Genomic DNA, 24,778 nt, shown 5'->3' on the forward strand with positions numbered 1-24,778 from the left:
AAATTACAGGTATAACCACATTAAAACTTAAAGTAAATTTGCATAGTAGGGTACGTTGATCCAGACTAAATTGAGGCAGCCTACAGGCTAACACACTTCAGCTTAAGAAGCAACTACCTGAAACTCACTTTGGGATTCACTTTCCCAAAAAGGCACTTGGAGTGGGAAAAAGTCTTTAAGTATGTATTAAATATTTTAATTGCACAAGCTTGTAAGATAGTTTTGACATTAATACCTCTACTAAAAAACAAATATATCAAAAAATTCATACTTTTCCTTAAAAAAATCACTACACTGCAAAATGGTCATGTTTAGTGAATTAAGAATTGTACCAGATAATAAGCAGTATCTGGCGCTGAAAAAACAAATTAATGCATTGGGCCCTAAGCTTTTTTTTTTTTTTTTTAATTCTATGTATTATCTTGGTAGAAAATTACAGTGTTGTTGTTGTTCAGTTGCTCAGTCGTGTCCGACTCTTTGCAACCCCATGGACTGCAGCACACCAGATTTCCCTGTCCTTCACCATCTCCAGGAGCTTGTTCAAATTCGTGTCAAGTCAGTGATGCCATCTAACCATCTCATCCTCTGTCATCCCCTTCTCCTCCTCTGTCGTCCCCTTCTCCTCCTGCCTTCAGTCTTTCCCAGCATCAGGGTCTTTTCTAATGAGTCAGCTCTTCGAATCAGGTGGCCAAAGTATTGGAGCTTCAACTTCAGCTTCAGTTCTTCCAATGAGCATTCAGGATTGATTTCCTTTAGGAGTGACTGGTTTGATCTCCTTGCAGTCCAAGGGTGTCTCAAGAGTCTTCTCCAAAACCACAGTTCAAAAGCATCAATTCTTCAGTGCTCAGCCTCCTTTATGGTCCACCTCTCACATCCATACGTGACTACTGGAAAAACCATACCTTTGACTATACAGACCTTTGTTAGCAAAATAATGTCTGCTTATTTAATATGCTGTCTAGGTTTGTCAGACAAATCCTGGTAGCTCAGCTGGTAAAGAATCCACCTGCAATGCAGGGTTCGATTCCTGGGTTGGGAAGATCTCCTAGAAAAGGGAACAGCCATCCAATCCAGTGTTCTGTCCTGGAGAATTCCATGGACTGTATAATCCATGGGGACTCAAAGAGTCGGACACAACTCGCAACTTTCAGGTTTGTCCTAGCTTTTCTTCCAAGGAGCAAGCATCTTTTAATTTCATGGCTGCAGTCACCATTTGCAGTGATTTTGGAGCCCAGGAAAATAAAGTCTGTCACTGTTTCCATTGTTTCCCCATCTATTTGCTGTTATGTGATGGGACCAGATCCCATGATCTTCGTTTTTTGAATGTTGAGTTTTAAACCAGCTTTTTCACTCTACTCTTTCACTTTCATCAAGAGGCTCTTCAGTTCCTCTTTGCTTTCTACCATAAGGGTACTGTTATCTCCATATCTGAGGTTATTGATATTGCTCCCGGCAATCTTGATTCCAGCTTGTGCTTCATCCATCCCAGCATTTCACAAGATGTACTCTGCATATAAGTTAAATAAGCAGGGTAACAATACACAGCCTTGATGTACTCCTTTCCCAATTTGGAACCAGTTCATTGTTTCATGTCCGTTTCTAACTGTTGCTTTTTGACCTGCATACAGGTTTCTCAGGAGGCAGGTAAGGTGGTATGGTATTCCCATTTCTTTAAGAATTTTCCACAGTTTTTTGTGATCCACACAGTCAAAGGCTTTAGCATAGTCAATGAAGCAGAAGTAGGTGTTTTTTTCTAACTCTTTTGCTTTTTTCTATGATCCAGCAGACATTAGCAATTTGATCTCTGGTTCTTCTGCCTTTTGTAAATCCAGCTTGAACATCTGGAAGTTTTCAGTTCACATACTGTTGAAGCCTAGCTTGGAGAATTTTGAGCATTACTTTGCTAGTGTGTGAGATGAGTGCAATTGTGTGGTAGTTTGAACATTTGTTTACATTAGAATATAATATTTCTGAATAAACCTGAAATGTCTCTTATTCAAATATCAGAATAAGAGGATATAAAGTATGTAGCTCAATGCCAGATCTGATCTTAAGAATCTTTCTCCAGTGACTTGTTGGAAAAAATTAATGAGCTCACTGGAGTTGTAAGCCAAGAAGTATCACATGCTTCACGTAGTTGTTGTGATAATGAGGTCATGCATGCTTACTCATTCATTCTGGAAATACTTATTGACTGCAGACTTTGTGCCAGATACTCTCTAGGCTTTGGGATGATAGAGCAATAAATATGTCTGCAAAGGGAGTGGTTAAAGATGAATGCAAGTACTCTACTGAAGATATAGACAGGATTGCTGCTGCTGCTGCTGCTAAGTCGCTTCAGTCGTGTCTGACTCTCTGTGACCCCATAGATGGCAGCCCACCAGGCTCCCCCGTCCCTGGGATTCTCCAGGCAAGAACACTGGAGTGGGTTGCCATTTCCTTCTCCAGTGCATGAAAGTGAAAAGTGAAAGTGAAGTCGCTCAGCCATGTCCGACTCCTAGGGACCCCATGGACTATAGCCCACCAGGCTCCTCCATCCATGGGATTTTCCAGGCCAGAGTACTGGAGTGGGGTGCCATTGCCTTCTCCATAGACAGGATTAAAGGAAACTAACAAAAGAATGTGAAACATTCAGGTGCTAGCAACAATAAGATTTCACTCCCACTTTTAAGTCTGAAGGGGCAAAGAGAGAAAGTGGTACCTGGACCTGGGCAGATTGATAGCTATGGGAGAGGGTCACCTAATAGGAAATGTGGCATCAATGCTATTAGATATGACATGGCCATCACCAAACTGCAACCCAGCAGGGAAACAGCACGGGGAATAAAAATTGTACTTCTCTCTCTCTCCCCTACCCTCTAGTCTCTTGTTGTTCAGTCACTAAGTCTGTCCATGTTTTTACAACCCCATGGACGGAAGCATGCCAGTCTTCCCTGTCTTTCTTTATCTCCCAGAATTTGCTCAAATTCATGTCCATTGAGTCAGTGATGCCATCCAACCATTTCGTCCTCTCTTACCCACTTGTCTTCCAGCCCTTGGTCTTTCCCAGCATCAGGGTTTTCTCCAGTGAGTCTCTTGTTAGCCCCTCCCACTGACTGAACTTAACCAGAAGCCAGAGTGATGGGAAACTGGTTGAAACAATCCGCAGAGATCAGCCTATAGGCCACAGCACAGGATAGAAAATAATGATGTGATCTAAAGAGGCAAACAGAAAATGAAACAAATTTCTGTCTTAATAGGGCTTATATTCTGAAACATAATAATGCACTTAACCCTAAGCCTAGCATAGACTGAGTATTCCACAAATATTAGCTATTGGTTGCATTATTTGCAGCAATAGCATTATAGAAATAAGCTTCTTAAGACTTTTCTAACAAATGAATTTCCAGTTTTACTTTGATTGTACATTTAGTGGAAGGATAGTTTTCCTTAATCATTCCTTTTTTTTTTTTAATGTGGTAAAAAATGTGTAACATAAAATGTACCATCTTAACCATTTTTAAATGTACAGTTTTTTTAGATTATATAAATATATTTGCTAGACTTTTATTATTAATTGTATGGTACACTAATATATTTTATAAAGATTTTCAAGAACAATAAATTTTCTGGTTTGCCTTTATTTAACCAAAATGTTGGTTAATAAAGTAATATTTCTCAAACATCAGAACTTCAGCAAATGATCAACATGCTGGTTTTTCATAATTGTCATTCATAAAAATCATATTGCATGGCATTTTTTTAAAGACTGTCATATCACTTTACATATATTAAGAAAATTCACACTGAGAGAGAGTAGTGGCAAATATAAGTGGCAGTTCTTCAAAAAGAAAGCAGGGCACCAAGAAAAACATCTGATAGTCATCACCTTAAGTCAAGTGAAAGCCTCTTTGGTGTAAGTGTACCTGTTTGACTTTTATTATATTTTCCCAAAATGAATAAGACTCTCCTTTTATGAAAGTGAAAAAAAAGAAAGTATTCATCATTCAGTCATGTCCGACTCTTCATGACCCCGTGGACTGCAGCCCACCAGGTTTCTCTGTCCATGGGATTCTCCAAGCGAGAACATTGCAGTGGGTGGCCATTTCCTTCTCCAGGGAATCTTCCTTTTATGGTTTGTTTCAAAAACTGTTACATCTGCAAGAGTTTCCTTTGCAGGAGCAAAGTAAATCATCTCTTTCTTGTGTGTTTCTATTTCCAGCCGACTCAGACAGTAATGCCAGGACAAGTCATGCGGGTTACAACAGGTGCTCCAATCCCCTGTGGTGCTGATGCAGTAGTACAAGTGGAAGATACTGAACTTATCAGGGAATCCGATGATGTACGTCATTACCAGGTCTTATGGCTTCATTCCTGTGGCAGTATTATAAGTCAGGTCCATTTTCTGCAATGTTTATGAGAGCCCAATTTTTTAACGTTAGGACCTTACATTGTACTGTATAGTGAATAAGGAATTGCCTTAGGCTTGAAAACCTTTTATTATAGAAATCGTTTTTATGACCATTACTGGGATTACAGCGGAATTTGAACTACATTTAAGCCAAGAAATTGCATTTGCAAACAAGGAAAGAAACTATCTCAAGATAAAAGAGCAATGATATTAACTGTTGTCCTACCATCTAGCTGAGAAATTTGCTCATCAAGACTAGCTTCTGATAAAATGTGGAGATTTTAATACAGAAGAATTTAACAAAGAACATTTGGGCAAGTTCTTGAATACTTCCCTAAGCCAAGCATTTAAACCAAATGACCCTTTCAGCTCTGGTTTTCTATAATTCAGGAAAATCTGCGCCACCAAATTGCAGTCTGGAAACATTAAATTTATGTCAATTCCCCCTCTATTTCCTAAAATAAAGGACTCTGTTCTTTTATAAATAAAGGCTTCTAAGTAGGCCTTTATTTCACTGAAGCTACTGGCAGTTATTGAATCCAGAGCATCAGTCAGGAATAAAAGTTTCAATGGAGGATTTACTGATTTTGTTTTGTGAAGAAGTTTAAGATATCTTGTATTTTTTAATACAAGAATAAATGACAAAATATATTCTCCCAGACTGAACATACAGTAAAATTTGGCCATGCTGAGATATGCCCTCTTTTCTTCATTTGAGGATTTTCCTTTTTATCACCCACAAGTACTTACTTACTTCCCACAAGTAAGGCTTATAAAATTCAACTCTGGACATACAGGTCACATTGTCCTGCTGTTAAAACTGCCCAACAAATTTATTGGCATCAAGGAAGTCAGCGGAGCATTGAAATCCAGAACACACTCTGCCAGATGACAAGACACAGTTCCAATATCACAATATTAGTCACAGTTCATAAATGTAAAAATTATGATCACCATTAATTTATAGAAATCTACTACCAGGCAAACTGTTAAGTCTTCACTGAAATTTCTACAGATATTTGGGAATCTTGGCATAGTACTGAACCCATGATTTATGGGAACAAAATAGTTACCTCCACACACATTCACTGTATCTATTAGGATAGCAATCTCTCTCTCTCTGTATATATGTATATGTTTTTCCTTGAGAATGCTATTTACAAAGTATGAGTCAATATTTGAATTGGTACATTTTTTAAAAGTATGAGAATCAGTGAAAATGTTTACTTATTCTTTGGGATCAAGCCTAATTTTTCAGGAACCTGTGGTAGAAATTCATGTTCAAAGGAGTTCACAAAGGATTTCCTGTTCCTCTGTATCTTTATATATTCTGAGCCTATCCGTTAATGAAAGCATCTGAATAGCTAAATTCTATTGATCGAAATTCAGTCAGATTGCTCTGTTTGAAATTACATGATTTGTTGTTACCATAGGGCACTGAGGAGCTTGAAGTACGAATTCTGGTGCAAGCTCGGCCAGGCCAAGATATCAGGTAAGTTCATAACACATAGAATGTATAGCCAACTTTTGTTTCTCCCATGATCATGAACTCAGGAGAGCATGGCTATTATAAATTCACAGCTCAGTCAATTAACCATTAGCTTTCAGGGATTTTAACCAGTAGCAAAATGATTTTTCTACATTATATATCCCATGTCTGCCCTACCTACTTTTTTATGACATTAGTAAAGGCAAATGATTTATTCAAAAGCAACATGAGAAGGAGGCAAAGTCATAAGCCTGCATAATCCATAGTTGATCCTATTTCTAGATAATCTAGAATTTCCCATCCTTACCCGTAGGTAATTGAGAATTTGATATTAACACAGATACTTTCAAAGTCGAGTATTTATATAATTAGCTGAAAGCCCCTCCTCAACTACCAATAATAATGGAATCATGTGCTACTCTTTATATACAAAGTTGAGACTACTGTCTTATTGTAAGTAGTGTATATCCTTCAGGTGATTTTTCTCATGATTGAATATGTTTGCCCTGATTCCATTAGTCCTAATTTATTCAACATTTTGTAACAAAGCTACACTTCTTCCACTCCTGTGGGGTCAAAGTAAATGGGGTGGCCACAGAACTGGACCAGTCTAAGTGGTCTAATGGAAATTATCTCCATGGCTGTAACCTCATTAGCATTATTCTCTTCACCACAATCCTAACAAGCTCTGGAATGGCATTAGATATTTTCATATAAATGCCTGCCTTACACCAAAGAGAGTTTGCAGTTGGTGTTTTTGGCTATAATGTGTTACAAAGCATTTCTAAAAGAATTTTCAAACATAAAGTAGCATATTCCTGTTTAACAGCAATAGATACAAATCTATTTCTGTCTTCCTTTGTGTGAATTAAATTTTTTTTAATTAAAAAAGCATAGTTTTAAAAATCTCTTCATTTTAGTACTCTGTTCCATGCCTCATTTCCCCTTTTCCCCCTTGAGTGTCCTCTTTCTGTGACACTAAAGTTTCCCTCTGAGTTGAGAAAATATTGTTCTTTGTCATACTGCTTATGGTTCTGCTTTGATTTTCAGACCCATTGGCCATGACATTAAAAGAGGGGAATGCGTTTTGGCCAAAGGAACCCACATGGGCCCCTCAGAGATTGGTCTTCTAGCAACTGTAGGTGTTACAGAGGTTGAAGTTAATAAGTTTCCAGTGGTTGCAGTCATGTCAACAGGGAATGAGGTAAAAAAGGCAGGGGGAGGGGCGGGTTGTGGCAAGGGAAGGAGGGTAGTGGGACTTTCAGAGAAAAGCATTTCTGACATTCTGTGTTCTATATTATAAATAGAATATTAAGGATTATAGATCTTACCACATTTCTATAACAAGGGAATAATAAATGGGCCTCGGGATGGTTCAAGTACAGAAGATGAAAAGGAAGAACTAGAAATTATATATTAATAAGCATTCCCTTCCATTTACTAGAATGAAATATTACAACCAATGGCCTTCCACACATTCAGTACATATAAACAGAGGATGTTGACTGCTGGCTGTAGATATTCAACTGTGCAAACCTAGCGCTTAGTCTGCTGGTATAGTGAGCCGTGCCTGCTCTGCTGCTGAGATGATGGGCCACCTCTGTGCAAGAAGTGATTCAATGAATTGGGAATTGAATTCTAGCCCTTTTTCTTGCTTAACATTCCATGTGATCTTTAGTCACCAGGAAGGATTTGAAAATCATTTTTCTCTCTAAAGATAGCATCTCTAGTGGCATGCTATTCAGAATATGTCAAAATGTCATTTCAGTCCTAATTTAGGAAGGGAAATGTAGTCAGTATTCTGAGAACTTTTGAAAAACTTTCTATTCCCTTTTGCTTAGGTTATACAGAACTTCAATTGGAGGCTATAAGGCCAAACTAGGAATATTGAAAAGTGAATCTGCTGGAAATTCAAAGCCTAAAAGCAGAATCAGAAACTACTGAGATTTTTTTCAAGTTATTCCTTAAGATCTTACACTATTTTTAAAAAGATTAACAGGATTTTTTTTCTATCTCTCTTTTAATCTCTAACTTTCTGAAAATAAGCCATTTGCTACCATTATTTTTCATTTCTTAGACTTGGAAATGAACATTTTCAAGGGTCTGTTGCCCTTATAGCTCTTTTGGAAAGGACAGAAGAAAAGAATATTTTGTTTTGATAATGGAGAGCTAAATCAGCATTCTACATCTGTTTACTTCCCAGTGTAGGTGTACTGGTCATTCCCTAAAACTATTGACTGACCCAAAAGAAACATTCTTTTCAGTTGATCTGCACAGTGATGATTTTCTGTCCTTAGAACCAACCAACACTATGTTTAGCATCAGAAAGAAATTTCTGTTCAACTGATTGACTTAATGACCTGTTCTTATTTGAGATTTATATATATGCTTTGTGCATCTAAGTGACTTCATGGGGCTTAGGAAACCTAGGTAGAATGAGCAAACTAATAGACAGCTATCTTATTAGGCACCTTTGTTTAAGCTACATTTTTTGTTTTCCTCCTAATGACTTTGTAGGTCTGGATTCTGTTACTCCCCCAGAGTACATTATTGGCAGTATTTTTTTAAGCTACCTTTTATACTCTTTATTAAAACTATTTACTAGTAGTAGGGAATAGTGACAGGATGAGACTAGAGATGGTACATACATGGTGGAACCTAAAGAAGATTCTGTAGTTCCCTGCCCCTGTAGACTTGATTATCTTTGAAGAGGCTTTGATAGATCCTGTGTGATTCTCTTTCCCTTCGTTTTCTGGCCTACTGTACTTACATGGTTTTCCAAAGGAATGATGCTTTTAAATTCCATGATGTCTAGTTCTGTGTAGTTTGACATTCCTCCCTGTGCTGTGCTGTGCTTAGTTGCTCAGTCATGTCCAACTCTTTGCAACGCCATGGACTAGCCCACCAGCTTCCTCTGTCCATGGGGATTCTCCCGGCAAGAATACTGGTGTGGGTTGCCATGCCCTCCTCCAGGGGATCTTCCCAACCTAGGAATCAAACTGGGGTCTCCTGCATTGCAGGCAGATTCTTTACCAGCTGAGCTGCCAGGGAAACTCCGACATTCCTCCCTACTCCCATCCAAAGTTAGCTGTTATTAAATTTATGATTCTCTGTCACCATATAGTTCAACAAATGTTTATTGAGTACTTCTATGCCAGACACTATACTGGAAACTAGAGATAAAAGAAATAAAGCATAGTATCGCTCCTGAAGGCTTGAGATCCTCAGATAGTCAGAAAACAATAAGAAAAAAAATTATTCATTTATTTCAAAGGGGCCAAAAGTAGTTATGTTTGTATATTAATGTGATAAGTCTATAATTTACTCACTCACAGCACAAGCTCCACTTAAGTATTAGTTCTGACTTCTGATATGTATGGCTTCACATATGCCACCTCTTAAATCCAGTGTGGTATATTGATAAGCCTTAGGCAGCCCAAAGAATCCCATAGAAGATGTCTATGTAGACTCACTCAAAACCTGCTTTGTATTTTGTGACTCCATGAGCTTATTCAGGATGAAGGACTCATTTTAAAATTGGGAAGCCAGAGTTGCAAACTATAACTCACACAGAATAGCTGGTGTAGACATTTGTTAATTTTGACAAACTGTGCAAGTTAAAATTTAAGTAATAGCATCCAGTAATTAAATAATTGTGATCATACATTTCCAACCTCATGCATTTGCTCAATAAATGTTTGATGAACATCTGTTACATGCTGAAATACCCACCAGAGGTTCTCTTAAGTAAACATCAGACTTAGAAGATATGAATAATCTATACCTTGAACCAGTTTCCTGATATTAAAAAGGAAACTCAGCATTCAGGAGGGGAGCATCAGGCTTTCTTCAGTGGGACCAGTCATCATAGTATTTCACACAGCCATCCAACAACTGGTCTCTTTGTTCTTCAAGTAACATTTAGGTGCAGGGAACAAGAGTTTTGCTAGGAGAGTATGAGAGCCATCAGCGTAAAAGCACCATGTCCTACATAGGAATCAGTATTTCTTATACCAATCTTAGGCAGTTTCCAGAGTCCCTACAAGGGAAATGCCCAGTTTCAAATGTTACCACATTCATGGAAGCCCAAAGCCTGGCTTTTTGTTATGGATTCATTTGTAATCCCTTCTATTCCATACGCAAGTTACTATTCAGAGACCATTTTTACCATAAGAAATGCTGTCTACTAACAAGTTCACCTTTTTTTTTTTTGGTCAAATTTCCAGAGAAACTGAGCTAGAAAGTTAACCCAAGTTCAAATGTGTCCTTAGAGATGGAGAAAGGATTTTGTTAACCTCACATAAAAGAACACACTGTCTGCCGAAAATTAGAAAACAGTAGTAAAACTAACTACAAGTCATTCTGTTCTTTATTATCAGCATGCACTGGCAATTCTAAACAATGTCAGTAATAAAATATTCCTTTCCACTGAGGCAGTCACTCTTACAACCCCTCCTCTCTCAGTATGCTATCACACTGATGCCAGATACTATTCTGAGTACTGGAGACAACAGCAACAAGCAAGACAGATAAAGCCCCTGCTCCTATAGAATTTATGTTCTGATGGGAGGAGGGGGATAGTCAATAAACAAATAGTAGTAAATTGTATGAATTTTTAAAGCAGAGTAAGATGATAAAGATTGCTAGTAAAAGAGGTATATGCCAGGTATATAATAATTGTATTCAATATAATGAATTATTCATTATATTCAATTCTGTTGAATAATGTAATTATATTCAATATAATCTATTGAAACTTATTCCATATCAACCCTTTTATTCTCTCTCTGATACAATAAAACTGGAAGCCTGAAAACACAATTTCTCAGGCTCTCTTTCCCTGTGGTCCAGGTAGGTTTTGCCACTGGGATGCATTAACATGATATTAGAAGGTGGAAAAAGGCAGCAGCAGTAGAATCTCCTCAACTCAGTAGCATCTCTCTCCTCCAGCAGCCCCGGGGACAGTGGTGACTTCTGGCAATTACTAATCTTTAGTGATACACTTTTCTTCTTTTGTTTCTCCAACTTGGCAACACACTTATAACCAATCCCATGCATTAAATCCTCCCTTTTCCTGCTCTCTCCTTTTGAAAAAGCTAAAGGAGTTTTCATTTTCATGTCTGGACCTGACTGGCAGACAGATAGAGTTTTACAAAGACTAATTAGGCCTCACTGATGGGGGAAATCAGAGTGGAAATCCGAAGACATTGAAGGTACATGGCATGTGACTAGAATTGTGTTCCAAGCAGAGGGGATGACAACCACAAAGGCCCTGGAGTATAGTGCATGCTTATCATGTTTGAGGAACAGCAATGAAGCCAATGTGGCTGAAGAATAGTGGGAAGGTAGCAAAGTGAAGGGAGAAGTTGGAGAGGTGACAGAAACAAGATCCTTTTATTCTAAATAGACAGTTTTGAGGAAGTGGAACATAAAATATCTTATATTTGCAAATGCTTACTCTGTCTTCTATATGAATGATTTGGCATATGGGAGGGAAAAGGAGAAAGACCAAGAGGCCCTTTGAAAGGCTGTGGAGTACTCCAGCAAGAGATTTGGACCAGAATGATAGTGGAGATGGTGAGAAGTAATCAGATCCAGAATGTATTTTGAAGGTAAAATCAGCAAACAAGATTTGCCAGAGAATTCAAAGTAGAAGGTAAGAGAAAGTTAAAAGTCAAGATGAACTCTAAGATTTTGACCTGAGCTTTGATAACTGACCTAAGGAGAGTTATCATTTACCCTGATAAGAAAGACTGGGCAGCAGAAGTCAAGGCTTCTTCTTTGGAAATGTTAAGTTTGAGATACTTATGAGAATTAAGAGTAGGCAATTAAATATATTAGTCTGGAGCTTAGGAGAAAGGTTAGAATTAAAGGTACATATTTGAAAGTTATCAGCATATATATATAGTATTTTAAAATAGTACATATATATAAATATAGTATTTAAAATCATGAGACTGCATAAGGTCACCTAGGAAATCAGTATAAATAGAAGATAGGAGGTGTAACTTTTACACTTAGACAGCTGTCCCTTCTTCCTCTTTCCCCAACCTTTATATTTCCAAGTTTTATTTTCTAATTTTGACTCTTGAAGACATCATCTCTCCATTCCATAAAATATATTGTTTCCCTTGAAACTGTAGATGGTAACTTACAGATCTTTAAACTGGATATCAGTCTGCCAGCTGCCATTAGCTTCAAGAAATCAAGATTATATGATTGTTACCTAGTTACCGAAGTACTAGCAATAAGTATTCCTTCCAGAGATGGTGAGTTTTCATCTAATTTCAGTCACCTTCAGCCATATTCCATAACTCATTCATTCATTTTTATTCATTCTGTCCCCCACCTCGTTCAGTTTCTCCCTCCCTCTCTGCAGCCCTCTCTCTCTTTCTCTCTCTCATGCACATACACACAGAACTAGGTGTATTTATGTCCACTATTTATTTTATTCCATCTTTTATAAATATCTTGGCCACTCTAATAACAGGTGTTTGTACAAACAAGTTTATACTTTAGACACATAAGGTCTGTCTAAAATCTCCCTATACTGATCTTTGGGGGCTGCCGCAAGCAGCTGTTATTATAAAAGTAGAATCTTTAAAATCTTTGTCCTTACTAATAAGAGAAAGAATAAGAAGTTGAGTGTCTACTGTGACCAGTACTGCCATGTGCTTCATGATTAAAGCAACACTATGAGGTTAATATAACTATCCTTCATTTTATGTAAGAGAAAATTGAAGCTCAAAAACAAAGCAACTTATCCAACATCATATATTTTGTCTAAGTGATTAAGCCTGGTTTCACACCTAAGTCATTTGCTGTAATGACCTTTTTCCACTATTCCACAATGCTTCCCAATTCCTTAAATTTCATTTCCCCAACATTTTAATGGAAGTCTCTGAAACCTATTAGGTTAGAGATTCCTCTATTTTCTTCTAGCCACACTTTATTTCTTGTCCAGATTTAAGACCATGACTCACCACTTTCAAGTTTCCCTCTCTAACACTTTAGATAGCTTCACTAAAATTTATTCCTTTGCTTACTATGGTGATACCCAAAGTGAATGACTCCTTTCTCCATTTTTGTTCCCAAGCAGAAAAATAGTACTGAATAAAATTCATAGAACTATGATTACCTGAACAACTACAAATTACTGGCATTTAGTGGCAACCTGGAACTTAAAGTTGTTCAGTAATTCTGATGTAACTGTCTTGTTGTCTTTCTAGCACATTCTTCCAGATCCAATATGATAGTTCATTCACACATTCTACCCCCTCTTCAAACCTCAGCAGAGCCCTGCTTTCAGCTCTTGGCAGATGATCTCACTACCTTTGCGGGGAAAAGTGAAGTTTAAAAATAAATATATCTGTGAAACTGAGCACTATGAGGGCTCCCTCTTCTTCCCATCTCATTACCTCAAAAATTTCCCCATTCCTTTACCTATATTCCTTTCTTTCAATCTAAAAGGAATTCTTTCAATCTAAAAGAAGAGGTACTTCTCCTTCCTAAGAACAATACTACTTTTAAGCCTACTTTTTCTCACCTTCCTCAGAACTTTGATTTATAAATTATTTCCTGTGTCTTCTGGGTTCTCTATTTTCTCTCTAGTGGCTCATCCTCCTGTATCCAAACAGACAAAGATTACCACTATCACAAGAGAACCTATATTTAAACACCACTTTTCCTCATTGAGCTACTACTTAGTCACCTCCTATCCACTACTAGATTTGTTGAAAGAGAAGTCAGAAATACTGCCTTTCCTTCCTTACTCTCCACTCTCTACTCAAACTCCCGAATCTCATTAGTGTCCCATTAGTACAAAAACTGCTTTCCTGAGTACACTCATCACCTTCTAACCTTCAAAACCTGCTCTGATATTCAACCTCCTTACCATGTATATATCATTTGACATCAGACACATTCCTTACCCACCACCTGGAAACTACTTCATTCCTAGTGCTCTATGACAGTTCTCTCTTGATGCCCTGACAACTACTCCTTTTTATCCTCATCATGCCTTTCTCCATTCCCTACTTGGAACATTCCCTTAAGATGCTGTTCTCTGCTGTGTCCTCCACTATCTCCAGATTCTCCCTTAGACTTTTCCTCTCATGCCAGATATATACAGGCAACTTCTCATATCTAAAGCCCTAATTTTAACCTCTTTTGTAAATGCAAGCCTTCATTTACAACTTCCCTTTGGATATTTCCACCTCATATTCCTTGGACAGCAAGGAGATCAAACTAGTCAATCCTCAAGGAAATCAACCCTGAATATTCATTGGAAGAACTGATGCCGAAGCTGAAGCTCCAATACTCTGGCCACCTGCTGTGAAGAGCCGACTCACTGGAAGAGACTCTGATACTGGGAAAGATTGGGAGCAGGAGGAGAAGGGGACAACAGAAGACGAGATGGTTGGATGGCATCATTGACTCAATGGATGAGTTTGAGTAGACTCCAGGAAATAATGAAGGACAAGGAAGCCTGGCATGCTGCAGTCCATGGGGTTAGAAAGAGTCAGACATGACTTAGTGAGTGAACAACAACAATCTCATCTTCCACCATTGCCTAATCTCACTCATCACTTTTCCCTTCCTACTATAAAGAATGGAATTCTTCCTTCCTGACTTACCCCTCCTTTTTTTAATGTGTTGTTGTTTAATTATTTTCTTAAATTTTTGTTGGGGTATAACTTGCTTTACAAAGTGGTATTAGTTTCTACTATTTTTTAAAGGCATCATTCTTCCCTGAAATGTTTATTACCAAGGTCATCAGTGACTTTTTTTTTTCATTTTTAATTATGATAAAATACACATAACAAAACGTTTACCATGTTAACTATTTTTTAATGTATTTTGTTGTTGTTCAGTCACTAAGTCATTGACTTTTGATAATTAATTTTTCCAAAAGAGGAAAAAAGGAAGAAATTATATGTAAGGGAGCTGTTTGCAATGGATGTGGAAATAGTTACTGACCTACATAAGTCTAATATCTTCTCTGTATTAAGATGAGAAAAGTCTTAGATGCAGACAACTCCATTTCAGTACATTAAAAAGAGAGAAAGTAAATCATTATAACAGTCTTGGGCCCCTTGACAGTTCCATCAAGACCACAGGGTTAAATCTCTGAAGAACAGAAACAAAGAGGGAGGTCTCTTAAAATAAATGATTTCTCTTTTAGACAAGACAGAGAACTTCCTCCTGAGGGTTTAACAAAAGAGATTTCAAATGTTTTGCTTTTTTACTTAAATTTAATTTTGAAGCAATGCATAACAATAAAAATGATAATCACTGAATATTCAGAATAATATTCATCCTCTGTTCTAAAAGTACCTTCAAACTGTCCACTTAAAAAATAGTCACAATTGAGCTACCTTTTATTGGGTGAGAATTTTTAGGACTTCAAGCCCAGGAGACAGTGTCTCAAGTAACCTTGAGAGAACTGCTCCAAGGAGGGCGGGCGGGTCAGGTTATATAGAAGTTTGCAACAAAGCTCAGGTACTCTGATCATCCAGAAAAACATCTACTTCTGCTTCATTGACTACACTAAAGCCTTTGACTATGTGGATCACAACAAACTTTGGAAAATTCTTAAAAAGATGGGAATACCAAACCACCTTACCTGCCTCCTGAGAAACCTATATGCAGGTCAAGAAGCAACAGTTAGAACCGGACAAAGAACAAAGGACTGATTCAAAATTGGGAAAGGAGTATGTCCAGGCTGTATATTGTCGTCCTGCTTATTTAACTTAAATACAGAGTACATCATGTGAAATGCCATGCTGGATGAATCCCAAACTGGAGTCAAGATTGTCAGGAGAAATATCAACCTCAGATACCACTCTAATGGAAGAAAGTAAAGAGGAGCTAAAGAGCCTCTGGATGAGAGTGAAAGAGGAGAGTGAAGAAGTTGGCTTAAAACTCTGCATTCAAAAAAATGAAGATCATGGCATCCTGTCTCATCACCTCATGGCAAATAGATGGGGAAACAATGGAAACAGTGACAGTCTTTATTTTCTTGGGCTCCAAAATCACTGCAGAGAGTGATTATAGCCATGAAATTAAAAGACGCTCCTTGAAAGAAAAGTTATGACAAACCTAGACAGCATATTAGAAAGGAGATTCATCACTTTGCTGACAAAGGTCCATCTAGTCAAAGTTATGGTTTTTCTAATAGTCGTGTACAGATGTGAGAGCTGAACTATAAAGTAGGCTGAGTGTCAAAAAATTGATGTTTTCAAATTGTGGCGCTGGAGAAGACTCTAGAGAGTCCCTTGGAGACTCAAGGAGCTCAAACTAGTCAATCCTAAAGGAAATCAACCCTGTGCTTTGGCCACCTGATATGAATAGGTGACTCATTGGAAAACACTCTGATTCTGGGAAAGATTGAGGGCAGGAGGAGAAGGGGGCGACAGAAGATGAGATGGTTGGATGGCATCACTGACTCAATGGACATGAGTTTGGGTACTCCAGGAGTTGGTGATGGACAGGGAAGCCTGGCATGCTGCAGTCCATGGGTTAACAAAGAGTAGGACCCAACTGAGCGACTGAACTGAATTGGAGCACAAAAACTTTCCATATATGGTTCTAGGTTCTTTGGCTGGTCTAATAATTAAATTGACAGATTACCGGAGAAAATATTAATCTTGTACATATAGGAATCCCATAAAAATATGAGACTCAAAAGCAGTCATGTGATTGAGGTTTGTATGCCAATCTGAGCTGAGAAAGGGAAAGACCCTGGAACTTCAAAGGGAGAGAAGGGCAGTTCACAGGAAGATGAGAAGAGCAGGTGTTTTGTAATCAGTCGTTTGCCCTGCCATACAGATATGTCTTTCAGGTGAAAAATCTCCTGGTAATGGCTCTTTTTCTGGGCCAGGTCCCCTATCTAAGTTCTTAGGCAGCCAAGGAATCATAAAAGTTTTTGTTGAGTCTGCTAGGGTTTGATTGCCTTCAGCTCAAAATAATCCATGTACCAAAGAGGTTCATTTGGAGGTGGCATATTCTGCTCCCCTTCTAAACAAAATAAATTTCAGCTAACTTTGAGAGCTCAACAAAAAAGGATCAGTGTGTGCTACGTCACTTCAGTCATGTCTGACTTTTTGTGACCTCATGGAACTGTAGCCCACAAGGCTACTCTGTCCATGGGATTCTCCAGGCAAGAATACTGTAGTGGGTTACCATTTCTTTCTTGGGGGGTCTTCCAGGCCCAGGGATTGAACCATGTCTCATGTCTCCTGCATTGGCAGGTGGGTTCTTTTCCACTAGCGCCACCTGGGAAGCCCTCTACTTGTAACTTCATCACTAAGGTATCTTGAACGTGCTGCTGCTCCTCTCTGGTATTTCTGCCACACTGTCTATAAAATGAGTCTTCCAGGCTGGACAGGCTCCCAGCTTTAACGCAGTGTCACTAATTCTAAACAGCCCCACCCAAATCTTACAATGAAATCTTCCAACCACCTTTATTTCCTGGAAACCATCATCTGTCAGAACTTTTCCATAGCTCAAAGTTTAACCATCTTCCTGTTTTTCCTGAGCTTTCTTGCTTTGTGAATGATCCTTTCAAGATCCCCAGAATAAAGCTGTCCCCAAAGCTTGAAGGAGATAAAAAGCAACAGCAGTGTAAGAGAGTAAGCTCCAGGAGTTGGTGATGAACAGGGAAGCCTGGAGTGCTGCAGTCCATGGGGTGTCAGAGTCAGACACAACTGAGCAACTGAGCTGACTGACTGACTGCCTGAGTACAAGAGAAGAAGAAATTTGTGGGTTCTTTCCCCTTCCTCTCCTTAATTTAACTTCTGACCGATTTAAACATTTGTTATACTTTTCCTGGAAACTTGAAAAGTTGAATTTGGAATCCAGTCAAGGAGAGAAAAAAGGATCAGAGCTTAATGTAAATGCTGGACTTACCATCATAGATAACAACTTCCCCAAACACAGAGACTCAGAAGACCTCAGTGAAGTACAATTCAACCACAATGAGAATACTGGTGGCATGGGTCTTGCCTAAGTGTGATGGGGACTTCAGTGACTATCATGATCGTAGTACAGAGACCACCTGGGAAACCTGCTGATCATACAAAGCTGGGTATGTTAAAGTTTCTGAACAAGGGAGAGCATCACCTTGACAGAGTGCTGAGTCTTCCAAATTTGCTGGCATATTGAGTGCAGCACTTTCACAGCATCATCTTTTAGGATTTGAAATAGCTCAGCTGGAATTCCATCACCTCCACTAGCTTTGTTCATAGTGATGCTGGATGTCTGGCTCTAGGTGAGCGATCACACCATCGTGATTACCTGGGTCATGAAGATCTTTTTTGTACAGTTCTTCTGTGTATTCTTGCCACCTCTTAATATCTTCTGCTTCTGTTAGGTCCATATGGTTTCTGTCCTTTATTGAGCCCATCTTTGCATGAAATGTTCCCTTGGTATCTCTAATTTTCTTGAAGAGATCTCTAGTCTTTCCCATTCTATTGTTTTCCTCTATTTCTTTGCATTGATCACTGAGGAAGGCTTTCTTATCTCTCCTTGCCATTCTTTGGAACTCTGCGTTCAGATGGGTATATCTTTCCTTTTCTCCTTTGCTTTTCACTTCTCTTCTGTTCACAGCTATTTGTAAGGCCTCCTCAGACAGCCATTTTGCTTTTTTGCATTTCTTTTCCATGGGGATGGTCTTGATCCCTGTCTCCTGTACAATGTCACGAACCTCCATCCATAGTTCATCGGCACTCTGTCTATCAGATCTAGTCCCTTAAATCTATTTCTCACTTCCACTGTATAATCATAAGGGATTTGATTTAGGTCATACCTGAATGGCCTAGTAGTTTTCCCTACTTTCTTCACTTCAATTTGGCAATAAGGAATTCATGATCTGAGTCACAGTCAGCTCCCAGTCTTCTTTTTTGCTGACTGTATAGAGCTTCTCCATCTTTGGCTGCAAAGAATATAATCAGTCTTATTTCAGTGTTGGCCATCTGGTGATGTCCATGTGTAGAGTCTTCTCTTGTGTTGTTGGAAAAGGGTGTTTGCTATGACCAGTGCATTCTCTTGGCAAAACTCTTAGCCTTTGCCCTGCTTCATTCTGTACTCCAAGGCCAAATTTACCTGTTACTACAGGTGTTTCTTGACTTCCTACTTTTGCATTCCAGTCCCTTATAATGAAAAGGACATCTTTTTTGGGTGTTAGTTCTAGAAAGTCTTGTAGATCTTCATAGAACCATTCAACTTCAGCTTCTTCAGTGTTACTGGTTGGGGCATAGACTTGGAATACTGTGATATTGAATGGTTGGCTTGGAAACAAACAGAAATCATTCTGTCATTTTTGAGATTACATCCAGGTACTGCATTTCGGACTCTTTTGTTGACTATAATGGCTACTCCATTTCTTCTAAGGGATTCCTGCCCACAGTAGTAGATATAATGGACATCTGAGTTAAATTCACCCATTCCAGTCCATTTTAGTTCACTGATTACTAGAATGTCGGCGTTCACTCTTGCCATCTCCTGTTTGACCACTCCCAACTTGCCTTGATTCATAGACATAACATTCCAGATTCCTGGGCAATATTGCTCTTTACAGCATCGGACCTTGCTTCTATCACCAGTCACATCCACAACTGGCTATTGTTTTTGTTTTAGCTCCATCCCTTCATTCTTTCTAGAATTATTTCTCCACTGATCTCCAATAGCACATTGGGCACCTACCGACCTAGGGAGTTCATCTTTCAGTGTCCTATCTTTTTGCCTTTTCACACTGTTCATGGGGTTCTCAAGGCAAGAATACTGAAGTGGTTTGCCATTCCCTTCTCCAGTGGACCACACTCTGTCAGACCTCTCCACCATGACCCGTCCATCTTGGTGGCCCCACATGGCATGGCTTAGTTTCATTGAGTTAGACAAGGCTGTGGTCCATGTGATCAGATTGGCTAGTTTTCTGTGATTGTGGTTTCAGTCTATCTGCCCTCTGATGCCCTCTCTCAGCACCTATGGTCTTACTTGGGTTTCTCTTACCTTGGACGTGGGGTATCTCTTCACGGCTGTTCCAGCAAAGCACAGAGCTGCTGCCTACCTTGGACGTGGGGTATCTCCTCTTGGCTACCGCTCCTGACCTTGGACATGAGGTATCTCCTCTCCGCCACTACTGCACCGCGCCCTCAAAAGAATACTTATAGGATTTTGAGGACTGGGATTGGTCATGGGGTGGTTTTAAGGTAGTTTGTAAATGTGGTCTAGGCAAAGACTGATCACATTTTATAAAGTAGGTAAGTTGCTGAAACAGCTTCATTTTTTCTTTGGAGTAACAGTCCATATGGAGTTACCATTGTCTCTATTTGTCCATGATATTATAGGAATATATAGGTCTGAATAAGCTTGTGTTGTAACAATTTGACTTAAGATAGTTTGTGTTAAATATCATGGTTTGGTATAGTTTGCCTGTTTTGGTATAGTTTGCCTGTTTTGCAAGTTGATGTATCTGTTTTCTCTCTCAGAAAGAAAGTTTGTTGGCAAGATAGCCAATTATAAGGCTTTTGAAAAAATTCAGATATATTGAATACCTGAAATTCAGACGAATGGGGAGTTGATAAGAGAGTGAATGGAAACCTAGGGTCATTGAGGAATGGAGTAAGGATTAAGGATTGAAACCTTTGGGAAGATAGTAGACTACAAAGGGAAAAAAAATCAAAGATTAAATGTTTGAAAGCTGGAAATACAATGGCACCATTGACGGTAACAGAAACAGGGAATTGAAATTTGGCATTTGGTAGATAAGAAAGCAATAAGATATGAAGATAATGCGTTTTTTTTTTTTTTACTTTGTATTGTAGTTTTTCTTTTGTATTTTAACTATAGTAAGTTTTAGGCATCATTCTAGAGATGACCAGAAGATGTTAGAAAATTAGATTTCATTTTAATGAGGAATATTGTGAATTTATTCTAGTGCATGCAACCTTATAATCTTTCATTCAATTCTGTGTATTTTCTTTGAAAATACTTAAAATGTGCTGGAAATCTCACACCCTCATTTAACTAGCTAATATTCCATTATGTCAGTTTTACAGACAAACAGCCAGTGATCTCTAATTGTTCTATTATTTCTGGAACTTTGTGCAGCAAAATAACAGAGAGGAATATGAATGGCAAAGAAAATGCCCTATGGACAGGGAAATCTTATTCCTTAGTTGGTGGTCAATATCCTTTGTGAAAAAAATCTTTTCTCTCTATTGCAACTTGTCTGATTAATGGCAGTTAAAAAGCTGTAAGTCTTGGCCTTTATAAAATTATAATAAGTTCAATAACTATGTGTTAATTAAGATCAGAAAATCAAGCTATATTAGCACTGCAATAGCAGTTTTCCCAGCTCTGCCAGTGATAAAGGATATGAGTGGGTTGCAGTGTCACATGGCATCTGATTAAGTCAGATTAGTACAGGATTTGAAGGGAAGTCTCCCAGGTGACAGTGAATAAGATGATCAAAGTTTTTCTCCAGATCTTTTAAGGGGACAGTTGGTTGAAAAGCTACTACTTTTCCAACATAAAGCCAAAAGTCCAGCCACATGGTATCACTAATGAGTCAGAAGGAAAGACTGAAGGGGCTTGAGGTTACTATTTGGCAGTACTGATATAGAAAACCCTAGGTGTTAACCATATTAACAGCCTAAGTGTCTGAAGTATGCAGGCTGGCCTTCAGCCTCCTAAGATAATATTCCAGTATAATTTTCCAATAATATTCCAGATAATTTTTTCACTTCAAAGATGTACTTTTTTTCATTTTCTAATTTTCTGAAATCAAAGTACATCTTAAAATTGTATAAAGTTGCATGTTGAGTGTGTGTATGTGTTAAGGACCTCCTATTCTTCAGTATTTTATAATCTAATGTAAATCTATGTTCACATTGTCAACTGATTCCATCTATACTAGCACGTAGAAGTAACAATATTAAGGACAATTGGAATTAGGTGCTTTTTCAATATTATATGTAATAAAGGACAGAGAATTGCATTTCTTTTCTATTTGTCTATATGAACTGAGTGTTCACTATCTCAATCCTAACAGCTGCCTTTCAAGGTAGTTATTACTGTGTATTATAAATGGAAATATTATGGAGTAACATATTTGGGCAACTTGAATTTGAACCTCATCTGAATAAGGTAGAATCTTGCTACTATGCAACACTGCCTCACTAGGACATCCTAACATAAAAGAAACTTCTTATAATTTTCTTTTTTGACATATAATTGTAGATATTAAATCTCTAAAGGGTGATTCAGTTCAAAGTCATGGAATTGTGAGTGTGTGCAGTTAAGTATTACTTGTGTAAGTTTGCTAATAGAGACAAAATATCTGGCTCCGTCTCTTTCAAATAAGTTTAACTTTTTCGATATTTCTGATCCCGCTTCAAAAAAGATATACAAAAGCTTGAAAGAAAAGATAAAATATCAGTCTCTTCAGACTTGAGAATATCATGTCAGAGTCTCTACCTTAAGTATTCTCAATGAAAGACAGATTAGAAAATAATAGTGAAAGAGAAAATAGAAAGTTTGTTGTTGTGTGTGTGTGTTTTTTTTTTTTTTTTTCAGTTTGACACAGTAAACAGCCAGTGGGAAGGCCACTATCTCCAGAGCACTGTTTTGTCAAATTACAACCAAAGCTGGTGTGATATTTGGCCTACTATTTAGTCACTTGAATTTCTGCATGTTTTTTAATTCTGGAGAAATATTTTCTCATTCTCCTGGCTTTCACTATTTACCAAAGATCCTTTGAGCATATATCTTTCTCATGCCAGATAATGTTGTAGGGGCTAGATATGCTAAACTCTGTTTATTAGATCTATTTTTTTTTCCATTAACAATAGGCTGTATTATCCTAAGAAAATAATTTGTGGTGGTTTTTTTGGCTTTGTAGTTGCTAAATCCTGAAGATGACCTCTTACCAGGAAAGATTCGAGACAGCAATCGTTCAACCCTCTTAGCGACAATTCAGGAACATGGTTACCCCACAATCAACTTGGGAATTGTGGGAGACAAGTAAGTATTGGATTTTATTTTGAAGTTGTTGTGGTACAAATACAAATTTGAGGGATACTAACTAGGTGAGATTGTTGCTAAAGAGAAAGGGATTTAATACCATAATTTCCACTTATTTCATTCTTCAAAAGCCAAAGATTTGTGGAGGTGTCTATTTCCTTTAGTGGTAGACATTTTTCTGGAAAGCCTTTTACAACCAGAGAAATACATTGCTCTGCTATGGGTGCTATTCCTATTCACACTTTTACTAGTTTCAAGAAAGATAAGGAAGATACAGGTGAGATGAGTAAGAGAGAAGTGTCAAAATTAGCACTAACTGATGCTTTAAAGTTTAAGTACAATTATTTTCTATGACTTTTGTGTTGATTTTTGTATTCTTATATAACTTGAGTTTCTCCAGGCTTCACCCACCTAGAAGTACAAACGGAGGAACATTGACTGTAATTGCCCATCTCCAAGAGCACATTACCCCCATTTACTCAATTAACTCAGCTGTCTGCTAAATTCCCCACGTATTTCTCTAAATCTCCAACTGCGTCTCACTTGTGATCAAAAACAAGTCTGCTCTTCCTGAGCAACCCCTTCCATGCAACATGCCATCTTTCACTAGGCACTGTTTCCAGTTCACAAGACGTGTGCCTGCCCTTAGTAACCCTCAGATATCAGCCTGCTAGCAACAAAGGTGGGAAACAGATCTGAGTGATGGATACCCTGATGTGAATGTATCTATCACCCATAACTGCCTCCTTTTGTCTTATCACCACCTTGTCACTAAGAAAAGCTCATTATGCCTGGCTTCTTCTTCTCTAACGATGAGTGCTTTCCCAAAACTCAAATGTGCTTTTGAAGAGGCTCTGCCCTACCATTCCACAAGGTATGTTCAGACACCTATAAACCGGACACAGTGTAGTCCAGACCTAAAACACAGCATCTTGCCAGTAACCTGAAAGGTAATAGTTTTTAATGTTAATCTCACCTTTTAAAGTTCTCTTCTTACCTCTTGATTTTTTCTTTCTCTGAGAACACTGGAGTAGAGGCTATTAGACATATCTTCAAACATTTTTTTTTTAATTCACCATTTATAATTACCTGAAAGTTTAGTGCTAGAGAAGTCCATAGGTAAGTAAACAGCCAACTTAGAACCCATGCTGGTAAAGTTGGTACTACAGGTCACCTAGTATTAACTTGACTCGGACTCCCTAGCCCTGGGAAGGGAAAGAAAGAACCCACTGAAAAGACAAGGAGCGGGTCAAATTTGGACCTGACCAGTAACTTGTCTTTTTTTTTTTTTTAAGATTTTTAAGATAACACTTATTTCTTAAAAGTTAACGTGCATAATAGGAAACCAAAAAAATGCAAAAAGCGAAGTCATTCATAATCACAGGCAGTTTACCATTTGATGTGTCGTCCTAGGTCAGTTTGTGCATTGCACAGCTAGCATCCATTTTTATGCAAATATGATCATACAGTTATGTATCATGCTGTTTCACACATCAGGAATGTTTGCTGTTTCAAAGTCTTAAAGCTATGAGTATTTTGATAACCAAGAATACACTGCACCAACTCAATCTGGAAAGGAAAAAATATATAATCCTGCCTTCTTGGTGACAAAAATTTCAGAAAAGACAAAAATGGCAACAGTCCTCTAGATAAAGATATTGGCAGAGTTATGATTAAAATACTACATTCCTTAATGTTCAATTAAAAGTGAGACATAAAGCAACAGCATACACCAAGGATAATACTTCTAAGAGGAGTCATCATTATCTGATCTAAACTATTAAAGAAATATGTTTCCTTTGAATACTTAACAATGCATTCTTATTGTACAATCAGGAGATGCACACACATGGATGGTTATCATCAAAATATAA

The 24,778-nt window shown here is 38.0% G+C and overlaps 1 protein-coding gene across 12 annotated transcripts in view; it reads left to right on the forward strand.

Annotated features, from left to right (window-relative positions):
• GPHN (gephyrin) overlaps window positions 1-24,778 on the forward strand; it is a 535,365-nt gene that overhangs the window by 460,549 nt on the left and 50,038 nt on the right. For all 12 annotated transcript variants that reach the window (XM_059890892.1, XM_010809560.4, XM_010809563.4 and 9 more), the window contains 4 exons: window positions 4,202-4,321; window positions 5,824-5,882; window positions 6,930-7,083; window positions 22,783-22,904. In XM_059890892.1, coding sequence (XP_059746875.1) covers window positions 4,202-4,321; window positions 5,824-5,882; window positions 6,930-7,083; window positions 22,783-22,904 — 455 coding nt within the window. The remainder of the gene's footprint in view (window positions 1-4,201; window positions 4,322-5,823; window positions 5,883-6,929; window positions 7,084-22,782; window positions 22,905-24,778) is intronic.

Source organism: Bos taurus, chromosome 10 (genome assembly GCF_002263795.3).
Source record: "Bos taurus isolate L1 Dominette 01449 registration number 42190680 breed Hereford chromosome 10, ARS-UCD2.0, whole genome shotgun sequence".
Classification (NCBI taxonomy): Eukaryota; Metazoa; Chordata; class Mammalia; order Artiodactyla; family Bovidae; genus Bos; species Bos taurus.